The sequence below is a fragment of the Notamacropus eugenii genome, chromosome 4 (assembly GCF_028372415.1).
Source record: "Notamacropus eugenii isolate mMacEug1 chromosome 4, mMacEug1.pri_v2, whole genome shotgun sequence".
In the NCBI taxonomy this organism is placed as follows: Eukaryota; Metazoa; Chordata; class Mammalia; order Diprotodontia; family Macropodidae; genus Notamacropus; species Notamacropus eugenii.
In genome coordinates, this window is record NC_092875.1 from 319,038,765 (window position 1) to 319,051,780 (window position 13,016).

General features: G+C 38.0%; 1 protein-coding gene across 17 annotated transcripts in view; it reads left to right on the top strand.

Moving 5' to 3' along the window:
* Positions 1-13,016, top strand: part of RNF180 (ring finger protein 180) — a 285,964-nt gene that overhangs the window by 185,856 nt on the left and 87,092 nt on the right. The window contains exon 5 of one of the 17 annotated variants that reach the window (XM_072605058.1): positions 3,643-5,804. The exons of the other annotated variants lie outside the window; for them this stretch is intronic. Coding sequence (XP_072461159.1) covers positions 3,643-3,669 — 27 coding nt within the window. The 3' untranslated portion in view covers positions 3,670-5,804. Of the gene's footprint in view, positions 1-3,642; positions 5,805-13,016 lie in introns of those variants that run through there. 17 annotated transcript variants of the gene reach the window in all.

The window sequence follows — 13,016 nt, forward strand, 5'->3', positions numbered from 1 at the left end:
AGTCTTCATTGTGGCCATGAATACTTTATTCCTTTATTAAAATGTGATCAAGAAATTCAAACACTGTACTTCAACATCATATTCTTCATCAGTTTTTTACTTCCCATATCTTTCTTTTTCAGGTCTATTCCTTCAGTCAGCAGCTATAATTAAAATGCTCTCTGTACCCTAAGACATTCATTTTCTTGCCACAGACTTTATAATTGATAACAATGCTTTCTGGTTTTTTATGTCAATATCATTTATCTCCAAGTGAATTACTGGGAGTGGATTTGTCTTATTTTTGACAGATCTTGGATGGCTGTCCATCACATGCTGGATGAATTCCCCAAAAGATATGAGCTTTCTCTTTTTAATATCTAGTTGATAAATAACCTGCTTGGGTACTTCTCATCTGAGTCACCAGCCAGCACCACCACTTATCTCTTCTGCATCCGACCCTCACTGGGTGACCACTCTCTGGATGCTATACCTTTTCATTCATATTAATTTTCCTTAGTATAAAAAAGCTATTTCTTCCTCAAGGGACCATTCCTCCTTTGCTTTTTTGTGTCATGTTCTTCTACCCTCCTCTTATAGGTCAGGATTCTACTCCTTTCTGGAACTTCCTTATTCTTTGTTTTTACCTTAAAGTATTTTTTCAAGAAAACTGGTTTAATAGAGAGATATAAGACTTGGAGAGAGAAAAGAGATCTAAGTTCAAATCCTTCCATGAACATTCATTAACTGTGGCCACGGGCAAGTCTTAAACTTCATTAAACCTCAGTTTACTCATTTGTAAAATATAGTCAATGACATATGTAACATCTCTTTTATAGAGATTATCAAAAAAGATAATGTATGTAAAACACTTTGCAAACCTTAAAATACCATATAGGTGTTGACTATCATCATCATCACTCCTATGAGTTATCACTTCATGGTAACCAGGAGAATGGAGAGATTATGCCTTAGTACTTTCACAAACCACTTTATGAGAAAAACTAATCAGCACTTTGTAGGTAAGTGGTAATTTCATGGTACCATAAGTAGTACCATGTACAATGTGTATTCTCCCCAGGTCATATTGCCCAATTTCTGACACCTCTCAATACTTGAAGAGTCTAGGATTGACTTTTGAGGCAAAACACCTTCCACATGCAGAGAAAGAACTATGGAATTGGATCACAGAATGAAGCAGATCATTTTCTTTTCTATTATGTTTGATTGTGTTTTATGGTTTCTCCCATTCATTTTAATTCTTCTATTCAACATGACTATGGTGAAATTGTATTAAATAGGAATGTGTGTGTAGAACCTATATAAGATTGCAAGCCATCTCAGGGAGGGAGTGGGAGGGAAAGGGGTATGAAAGGGAAGGAGAGAAAAAAAAATCTAAGATATATGGAAGTTTTCAGAACACTGAAAATGAATAAAATAGTTTTAAAAAAGTCTAGGATAATAAATTTTGAGCTATAAGAGCCCTTAAAGATAATTTAAACCAACATTCATTTTACAAATAAGGAAACTGAGACTCAAGAAGATTACTGCACTCATTTGAGGTAACATGGGTAGCAAGTAGTAGATTTGGAATTCAAACCCAGGTCTTCTGACTCCAAATCCACCCTTTTCACTATACTGTTTAATGGAAGCAGAATCTTCTGCCCTCCCTGTAGCTTCTATGGCCAAAACTGGCAGTGAATTTACAGCAGAGATTAACATTTCACTAAATTAAAGATGAGATACAGGATTTGGAGTAGAGAATCACTGGGAAGGATGTGGGGGCTGTGAAGCATTGAGCCAAGAGAGGAAGATGATAGAAAGGAGTTATTATAGGAAGGAGCCAAAAAGACTCTTAGCCTATTTTGTACTTGCCCTAGGGCTGGCATTGCTACACAGCATAAAATCATTTAATGTGTCATTATTCTGTTTGCACTGTCTCTGTTACTAACTAAGATTATGTTGAGTTCTCCAAAGGAAAATGGGGGAGATTACTGCTCAAATATATGTTGAACTAGATGTCTTCTGAAGTCCCTTCCCATTCTGAAATTCCATGATCATTTTACTCATATCTGACCAATATCAACTTCTAACTCAAAGGATGCTATGGTTAATTTAACAAACTGATTAATTTTTATGTATACAAATATGTGTTGTTTACATTGTATGTAAACTAATCATGTTATTAGGAATTAGAATACAAAACAATATTTAAAACTGTACATAACATAACCTTTCTTAAAAATCTAAAAATACTTCAAAAGCTTGTAGCGTCTCATTATCAACTTAAACTCGATTTTCATTATATGGCATAAATATAGTAGATATGCTAGTAGATTTATATCAGAGTTTCTATCCTTACTGTATGATATTGATAGTATTGCTTTGTGACTAAATTTCTGTTCTTTTATTTGTGATTTTTTTCTCTAATAATCATTTGAGTTTTCAGATTATTTGGATTCCATATAAATGAGTTTACTGTAGTTCCAGAGACACAGTGGGTTTTTTAGCCTTAAAAACAGCTTGGATAGGCTGTCAGTATTGATCTAATTATTGGAAAAATTGTTAATTGCTCAATTTACTTTGAGTCTTATTGAAACAAAATGTCTAACATAGTCAGGGCCAGCCCTTGGTAAAATTGTAAAATAGGTGAAGTTTATCTTCAGAAACCTGCTACTCTTTCTATATCTTTCATCCTGCCTTTCAACACTTCTTCCCCCTCTGGGACCTAGTATTCATCATAGACCAAGAAGAAAGCAATTTGATAACTGTTTATGTTAAGATATTAATGATCACATGTTATTCGCCTTGGAAGTATTTTCATTTTAAAAGAACTGAATAAGTAAATCTGTTCTTAACTCAAAGGGATGATAAAATGTCAAATTTGGGCAGCTAATAGAATAACATTTTTTAGGTATTGAGAGGCCTTTCTGGCTGCTCTTTCAGTACATATAACCAACATCATGTGTGACTGTTAAATGAGGAAGGTGAATCCACACATATCTCTGTCTTGTTCTAATCCCAAGATTTAAGACATTTGAATATGTGAAATTTATAAGTTTATTAGATTGAGAAGTAAAGACAGATATCTATCAAGCATCTATTCCACTGCCCAGACACACTCAAATACATTGTGATCTCATTGATTTGAATATGTCCTTCACTAGTGCAAATTGTAACTTTATCTATGCCTTCCACTTCTTTGCAAAAATCTGTTTCCATATATCATTTCATATGTTTGCTACGTAGAATATACCCACAATGCTGGAGACCTTCCTTACTTTTTCCTGACTTTGTAAGGATACTAGTAGTCAGACTGTCCACCTATAATCCCTCACCTGCACCACATGACCAGCATGTCTTCCTTTCCTGTCACACATTTTTGTGATGATATATTTTGCTCCTATTTTTCCTTGAAGTTCTTCACTGGTTGTCTGCTGCATCTTGCTTGTACCTACTATGACCTTCAAAATCTCTTTCAACTCTAAACAAAAGAGCTTATGATCCCCATGCCCCCATGTCTACCTTTAATTCTTTGGAGTCTGATCAGCTGTACAACAATACTAGTAGAAAAAATTATATCAAAAAGATGAGATTTTGTTTCTGGGAGAAGCTTTGAAATTACCAAAGGAGCTTTGAAATTTCTTTTTTTAAAAAATATAGGGGGGCGGAGCCAAGATGGCGGAGTAGAAAGACGCACATACACATAGCTCCGAACCCACAACCCACAGAACGGCTAGAAGAGACCAACCCACGGTGAATTCTGCACCCAGACGCCACGGAATATTGGAGCGAGGGAGATTTCTGTTCCGGAGAGACCTGCAAACCTCTCGCGGGGGGTCCTTCGCGCTGTGGACTGGGCGCCGGGACTGGGAGCTGAGTGCAGCCCTGCAGCGGCCGCGACACCGTGAGGAAAAGATCCGAACGGGCTACGGAGAAGGGATATCCTGCGGCCACGCGGGTCCCTCCACCCACAGAGGGACCTGCAAACCTCTCGCAAAAGGTCCGTCGCGCTGCAGACGTGGAGCCCAGCCCAGACCTGCAGCGGCCGGGGCTCCGAGAGGTACAGATCCAAGCAGGCTTCAGGGACGGGATCTCCAGCGGCGGAACAAGCCCCCCCACCCACAGGTGACAAGGGTCGGTGAGAGAGTCTCTTTGGCAGGTTGAGAGGGGAGTGGGGTGCCCCCATGGCTCGGGCCCCCCCGGGAGATAGAAGCTGAGAGGCAGCTGCAGACAGGGGCTCCCCAAGTGGGCGGGAGCCTGGATCCATTGTGGAAGGTCTGTGCATAAACCTCCTGAGGGAACTGGGCCTGAGAGGCGGCCCTGCCCCAACCTGACCATCTGAACTTAATTCTCACACTGAATAGCAGCCCTGCCCCCGCCAAAAGCCCTAAGGCGGGAAGCAGCATTTGAATCTCAGTCCCCAAACGCTGGCTGGGAGGACCAGGAGGAGAGGTGGGAGTGAGGAGAATATTCAGAGGTCAAGCCACTGGCTGGGGAGAATGCCCAGAAAAGGGAAAAGAAATAAGACTATTGAAGGGTACTTTCTCGGAGAAAAGACACCTCCTCCCTTCGTTTCTGATGAGGAAGAACAATGCTTACCATCAGGCAAAGACACAGAAATCAAGGATTCTGTGTCCCAGCCCACCCAATGGGCTCAGGCCATGGAAGAACTCAAAAAGAATTTTGAAAGTCAAGTTGGAGAGGTGGAGGAAAAACTGGGAAGAGAAATGAGAGGGATGAAAGAGAAGCATGAAAGGCAGATCAGCTCCCTGCTAAAGGAGAACCAAAAAAATGTTGAAGAAATTAACACCTTGAAAATTAGCCTAACTCAATTGGCAAAAGAGGTTCAAAAGGCCAATGAGGAGAAGAATGCTTTCAAAAGCAGAATTAGCCAAATGGAAAAGGAGATTCAAAAGCTCACTGAAGAAAATAGATCTTTCAAAACTGGAATGGTACAGATGGACTCTAAGGACTTTATGAGAAAGACAGATATCACAGAACATAGCGTGAAGATTCAAAAAATGGAAGATAATGTGAAATATCTTATTGGAAAAGCAACTGACCTGGAAAATAGAATCAGGAGAGACAATGTAAAAATTCTTGGACTACCTGAAAACCATGATCAAGAGAAGAGCCTAGACATCATCTTCCATGAAATTATCAAGGAAAACTGCCCTGAGATTCTAGAACCAGAGGGCAAAATAAATATTCAAGGAATCCGCAGAACACCGCATGAAAGAGATCCAAAAAGAGAAACTCCTAGGAGCATTGTGGCCAAATTCCAGAATTCCCAGGTGAAAGAGAAAATATTGCAAGCAGCTAGAAAGAAACAATTCAAGTATTGTGGAAATACAATCAGGATAACACAAGATCTAGCACCCTCTACATTAAGGGATCAAAGGGAATGGAATAGGATATTCCAGAAGTCAAAGGAACTAGGAGTAAAACCAAGAATCACCTACCCAGCAAAACTGAGTATAATACTTCAGGAGAAAAAATGGTCTTTCAATGAAATAGAGGACTTTCAAATTTTCTTGATGAAAAGACCAGAGCTGAAAAGAAAATTTGACTTTCAGACACAAGAATGCAGAGAAGCATGAAAAGGTGAACAGCAAAGAGAAGTCATAAGGGACTTACTAAAGTTGAACTGTTTACATTCCTACATGGAAAGACAATATTTGTAACTCTTGAAACATTTCAGTATCTGGGTACTAGGTGGGAGTACACACACACACACATGCACACATGCACACATACATAGAGACAGAGTGCACAGAGTGAATTGAAGAGGATGGGATCATATCTTAAAAAAAAAAATGAAATCAAGCAGTGAGAGAGAAATATTGGGAGGAGAAAGGGAGAAGTTGAATGGGGCAAATTATCTCTCATAAAAGAGGTAAGCAAAAGACTTATTAGTGGAGGGATAAAGAGGGGAGGCAAGAGAAAAACATGAGGTCTACTCTCATCACATTCCACTAAAGGAAAGAATAAAATGCACACTCATTTTGATAGGAAAACCCATCTCATAATACAGGAGAGTGGGGGACAGGGGCACAAGCAGGGTGGGGGGGAGGATGGAGGGGAGAGCATGGGGAGGAGAATGCAATCCGAGGTCAACACTCATGGGGAGGGAAAGGATCATAAGAGAATAGAAGCAATGGGGGTCAGGATAGGATGGAGGGAAATATAATTAGTACTATACAACACAACTAGTATGGAAATCTTTTGCAAAACTACACAGATTTGGCCTATATTGAATTGCTTGCCTTCCAAAGGGAAGGGGTGGAGAGGGAGGGAGCTAAAGAAGTTGGAACTCAAAGTGTTAGGATCAAATGTAATGTTCTTACCACTGGGAAATAAGAAATACAGGTTAAGGGGTCAAGAAAGCTATCTGGCCCTACAGGACAAAAGAGAAGACAGAGACAAGGGCAGAGAGGGATGATAGAAGAGAGAGTAGATTGGTCACAGGGGCAATTAGAATGCTTGGGTTTGGGGGGGAGGGGAGAAAAGGGGAGAAAATTTGTAACCCAAAATTTTGTGAAAATAAATGTTAAAAGTTAAATAAAAAAAAATATAATCATTTTATTTATTTTTGATGTTCTACAATCACTACCATAAAACTTGGATTTTTTTTCCCTCCTACCTACCCCCCACCACTCCTCTCCCTCCCCAAGACAACATACAATTCTGTATAGTATCTACACATACATTCCTATTGAATACATTTTCACTATAGTCATGCTGTGTAGAAGAACTAAAATAAATGTGAGAAGTCATATGACAAACCAAAATATAATACACACACACACACACACACACACACACACACACACAATATGAAAGTGGAAGGCATTTTGCCTTAGAAGACCATTAGGAATTTTGTTTTTTATGTCCTTGCATTGCTATGAAGATCCAGGTCTACCAGAAAGAACTCTCGCATACTGTGGTTGTTGCTGTGCACAAAGTTCTCCTGGTTCTGCACCTTTCACTCAGCATCAGATCATATAAGTCTTGCTAGGCCTCTCTGAAGTCTTCTTGTTCATCATTTCTTATGGCACAGTAGTATTCTGTTGTATTCATATACCATAATTTATTCAGCCATTCCCTAATTGATGGGCATCCCCTTGATTTCCAGTTTTTGGCAACTACAAAGAGTGCTGCTATAAATATTTTTGTACATGTGGGACCTTTTCCCATTTTTATGATCTCTTGGGGATACATTTCTAGCAGTGATATTGCTGGGTCAAAGGGTATGAACATTTTTGTACCCCTTTGGGCATAGTTCCAAACTGTTTGCCAGAATGGTTGGATGAGCTCACAGCTTCACTAACAATGAATTAGTGTTCAAACTCTCCCACATCCTCACCAACATTTATCATTTTCCTGTTCTGTCATGTTTGCCAATATTATAGGTGTGATGTGGTACCTCAGAGTTGTTTTGATTTGCATCTCTCTAATCAAAAGTGATTTAGAGCATTTTTTCATATGATTATAGATATCTTCAATTTCTTCCTCTGAAAATTGCCTGGTCATATCCTTTGACCATTTATCAATTGGAAAATGACTTGTATTTTTGTACATTTGACTCAGTTCTCTATATATTCTAGAAATAGGCCTTTATCCCTGAGATTAGCTATAAAAAATCTTTCCTAATATACTACATCCCTCCAAATTTTAGTTGCATTGGGTTTGGTTGTGCAAAAACTTTTCAGTTTAATGTAATCAAAATTATCCATCTTGCACTTCATAATGCTTTGTATGTCTTCTTTTGTCAGAAATTCTTCGCTTCTCCATAAATGTGATAAATACACTATTCCTTGCTCCTCCAGTTTGTCCATGGTATCAATCTTTATACCTAGATTCTGTACCCATTTGGACTTTATTCTTGGATACGGTGTCAGGCATGGGTGTATGCCTAGTTTTTGCCACACTGTTCTCCAGTTTTCCCAGCAATTTTTGTCGAACAGTGAGTTCTTATCCCAGAAGCTGGGGTCCTTGGGTTTATCAAACAGGAGATTGCTGTATTTATTGCCTACTGTGTCTTGAGTACCTAGCCTATTCCACTTGTCTACTCTTCTGTTTCTTAGCCAGTACCAAGTGGTTTTGATAATTGCTACCTTATAGTACAATTTGAGATCTGCTAGCTCTAGGCCACCTTCCCTAGCATTTCTTTTCCTTAGTCCCTTTTATATTCTGGACCATTTGTTCTTCCAGATGAATTTTGATATTACTTTTTTCAGCTCTAGAAAATAATTATCTGATAGTTTAATTGGTATGGCACTAAATAAGTAAATTAATTTAGGCAGAATTGTCATTTTTATTATATTGGTTCAGCCTACCCATGAGCAACTGATGTTTTTCCACTTACTTAGATCTGACTTTTTATTTGTGCAAAAAGTGTCTTGTAATTGTGTTCATATAGTCCCTGGGTTTGTTTTGGCAGGTAAACTCTCAAATATTTTATAGTGTCTACCCTACCTTTAAATGGGATTTCTCTTTCTATCTCTTGCTGTTGGGCTTTGTTACTAAAATATAGGAATTGAGAAGATTTGTGTGAGTTTATTTTGTAACCTGCAACTTTGCCAAAGTTGTTTATTATTTCAAGTAGTTTTTTTACTTGAATCTCTGGGATTCTCTAAGTATGTCATTATATCATCTGCAAAGAGTGATAACTTAGTATCTATTAGATACTTAGATAACTATTCTTATTCCTTCAATTTCTTTATCTTCTCTAATTGCTGCAGCTAAAATTTCTAGTACCATATTGAATAATAGTGTTGATAATGGACACCCTTGTTTTACCCCTGATCTTATTGGAAATGCATGTAGCTTATCTCTATTGCATATAATGCTTGCTGAAGGTTTTAGGTAGATACTGCTTCTTATTTTGTGGAAAGTTCCCTTTATTCCTGTGTTCTCTAGCATTTTTAATAGGAATGGATCAAAAGTTTTTCTGCATCTATTGAGACAATCATGTTAGACAATTGTTAGACAATTCTGTTAGTTTTGTTGTTGGTATGGTCAATAATGCTAATAGTTTTCCTAATATTGAACCAGCCCTGCATTCCTGGTATGAATCCTACCTGATCATAATGTATTATTCTCATGATAAAATGCTGTATTCCTTTTGCTAAAATCTTATTTAAAACTTTTGCATCTATATTCTTTAAAGAAATTGGTCTATAATTTTCTTTCTCTGTTTTGTTTCTTCCTGGTGTAGGTATCAAAACCATATTTGTATCATAAAAAGAATTTGGGATGACTCCTTCCCCAATTTTCAAAAATAATCTATATAGTATTGGAATTAACTGTTCTTTAAATGTTTGATAGAATTCACTTGTAAATCCATCTGGCCCTGGAGATTTTTTCCTAGAGAGTTCATTTTTGGCTTTTTTAATTTCTTTTTATGAGATGGGGTTGTTTAAGTATTCAACTTCCTCTTCTGTTAATCTGGGCAATTTGCATTTTTTAAAATGCTCATCCATCTCATTTAGATTGTTGAATTTGTGGGCATAAAGTTGGGCAAAGTAATTTCTAATTATTGTTTTAATTTCCTCCTCATTGGAGGTAAGTTCACCCCTTTCATTTTGGATATTAGTAATTTGATTTTCTTGTTTCTTTTTTAAATCAGATTGACTAAAGGTTTATCAGTTTTATTAGTTTTTTCATAAAACCAGCTATTGGTTTTATTTATTAATTCAATACATTTCTTAATTTCAATTTTATTAATCTCTCCTTTGGTTTTCAGTATTTCTGATTTGGTATTTACTTGGGGATTTTCAATTTATTCTTTTTCTAGCTTTTTTAGCTACATGCCCAAGTTATTGATCTCTTCTTTCTCTATTTTATTTATGTAGGCATTCAAAGATATAAAACTTCCCCTAAGAACTGCTTTTGCAGTATCCCATAAGATTTGGTGTGGTCTCATTATTGTCATTCTCTTGACTGAAGTTGTTGATTGTTTCTATGATTTGTTGTTTAACCCACTCCTTCTTTAGGATTAGATTATTTAGTTTCCATTTGATTTTTGGTTTATCTTTCCTTGTCCTTTTATTACATATAATTTTTATTGCATTATGATCTGAGAAGGATGCATTGATTATCTCTACCTTTCTGCCTGAATTGTGAGATTTTTATGCCCTAGTATATGTGCCATGTAGTGCTGAGAAAAAGGCATATTCCTTTCTATTCCCATTAAATTTTCTCCAGATATCTATCATATCTACCTTATCCAGAGTTTTATTTACCTCCTTAACCTCTTTCTTGTTTATTCTGAGATTAGATTTATCATGTTCAGAGAGGGGGAGGTTGAGGTCCCCCACGAGTATAGTATTGCTGTCTATTTCTTCCTACAACTCCCCCAACCTGTCCTCTAAGAATTTGGTGATGATATTTCTTGGGGTTTTGAGTTTGGTATCCCTTTTGGGAGGTGAACAGTGGATTCTTTCGATTACTATTTTGCCCTTTGGATCTAGCACTTCTGGGCAGTTTTCCTCGATGATTTCCTGGAATATATTGTCCAGACTCTTTTTTTCATTGTGGCTTTCTGGCAGGCCAATAATTCTTAAATTTTTTCTCTTGGGTCTATTTTCCAGGTCATTTGTTTTTCCAATTAGATATTTTACATTTTCTTCTAACTTTTCATTCTTTAGATTTTGTTTGACTGATTCTTGCTGTCTCATAGAGTTATTACTTGCCCAATTCTAATTTTTATCAAATTGTTTTCTTCAGTTAACTTTTGCATCTCCTTTTCCATCTGTCCAATTGTTCCTTTTAAGGAGTTATTTTCTCCAGTTAATTTTTGTACTTCCTTTTCCATTTGTCCAATTTTCCCAGTTAGGTTTTGTGTTTCCTTTTCCATTTGTCCAATTTTCCCAGTTAGGTTTTGTGCTTCCTTTTCCATTTGTTCAATTTTCCTTTTTAAAGAGATGTTCTCATCAGTGAATTCTTTTATCATACTTTTAAAATCATTGGCCAGTTATTCTTCTGTTTCCTTCTTCAGCTGTTCCAGGAGAGATGTTTGTGCATGTGAGCAGTTCATAGTGCCTTCTGAAGTTTCAGATGGAAGTACAGTCTTACTACTGACCTTTTTGGTATTTGTGTTTTGGTCTTTGTTGCCATAGAAAGATTCTATGGTTTGGTTTTGTTTTATTTTGGTTTTTGCTTTGTTTTGCTTTTTCTTGTTCATGAGGGTGAATGTGTGTTGTGGCTTCTGATTCTTTCAGTTAGAAGCTGCAGAACTTGGTGTTGAGCTGACTTGTGTGAAAAAACTAAGAGCAGGTTTTTGTTTTGTGTTTCCCCTATCATCCCTGGGGTTAGCTTGTTAAGTGTGGGGGAAGGGTGGTCTGGTCCAGGGAGATCTCCTCAGCTGAGCTGAGGGAAAAGCAAGCTCAGGGAATGGTGATCCCAGCTGCCCTATTGTCTTCCCATTTTCCCTGGCATGCTAAGGCATGCCTTGATCCTAGTGCGAGTTTCCTCCCCTCCTAGGGCTCCTCTCCTAACACTGAGGGTCGCCTGGGTTCTAGTGCGAGTTTCCACAGCCCTGGGGTTCCTCTCCTTCTGGTTCGTCTCTGCCACAGTAGGAGGAATCCCCCTTAGCTATTTTCCTAGCCTCAGGTGTTATGAGACTATTTGCCCCTTCTTCTGTTCCCAGTGATCCAGGATTTTTCTGGGAAAATATTTTATGGTTCTTTCAAGGTCATCAGTGGGGTAGGACAGAGCATTTACTGATCACTCCACCATCCTGGCTCCTGAAATTTCAAGTAGGTGACTTACAGATGTTTAATCTGTGGGCTGAAAGTCTCAGGAGCTGCTACAACTGATATCTGGTGCTCAGCAGCTGTCACTTGCTCGGCTCTGTTGGTCTCTCACCCTGAGCTGCTGCTCTGCTGGTTCTGCCTGCTGCTGTCTCAGGTTTCCCTGGGGCCCTCCCATTCTGCTGTGCTGGATGCGCTTCGCTGTGCACTGTGGGCTCCCCCCCACAGAACAGGTCCTTCCTGTGGACCTCCCAGTCTGTCCTGGGCTGTGAATCAGCCACAGTCTGCCTCCTTTTGTATTCTCCCCCTTCAAAATTTGGTCAGATTCTCTTTTTTAGAAGTATCTGAAGGAGTTTGTCTAAGAACTTAGGTGAGTTGTTGCTCTCACTCTACCATCTTGGCTCTGCCTCCTGAAATTTCTTAAAAGCAGTCCCACACCAATTTCAACTAAGAACATTGCCTTATATTTTGATTTTTAAGAATGACATTCACTGAGTGCTACCTCTTCTATCCACCTCACTATCTGCCTCTGTCTACATCTGTCTCACATAATGAGATAGCCTATCTGTTGGAGTCCTTCACAAATCAGTGGTGGATTTAGAGTCAGAGGATTGTGTGATGGGCAAATCCCAGTTCTTCCCCTTGCTGCCTTGGACAAGTTATTGAGCTTCTCTGGGCTTCAGTTTTCTTGTGTATAAAACAAGAGAGTTGGACTGGATGACCACTTAAAGGCCCTTCCAACTGCATATCTTTGATCTTATCATCTGCAACAGATGTTATCCAGGTCTTACAAATGAGGAAACCAGGCCTTAGTTTCTAATTTGGGATCCATGATTTTAGATCCATGTTTTTCCTGACCCTGAGTCCAAACCTCTTTCTACTACTACATCATACTGCCTCACCTTGTCTGTTTTAGTATGTAATGATATTAACATTACAAGTCCTTTAAAAAATTATCTGATTCTTTAAATAAAACTCACCAATAACAGAGCAATAGTTATTGTATTTTCTGCCACTTTGATGAAATATAAATTGATATTTTACAAATAATTTTCCTCAAGTGTTTAAATATTTTATGAAAATATAGTTTTCCAAATGTGTGGACATGATTTAGAAAATGACATATGCATTATTTAGAACTTTTTTTTGGCTATCTCTTTGTATATGATTAAGTAGTACTATTATTTTTATTAAATAGTTGTTATTTTTCTTTGCATTCCTAAACTACTGAAAAGGCCCTTTTCCATCTCCCTAAGAGTTACAATCCTATAGGTAATG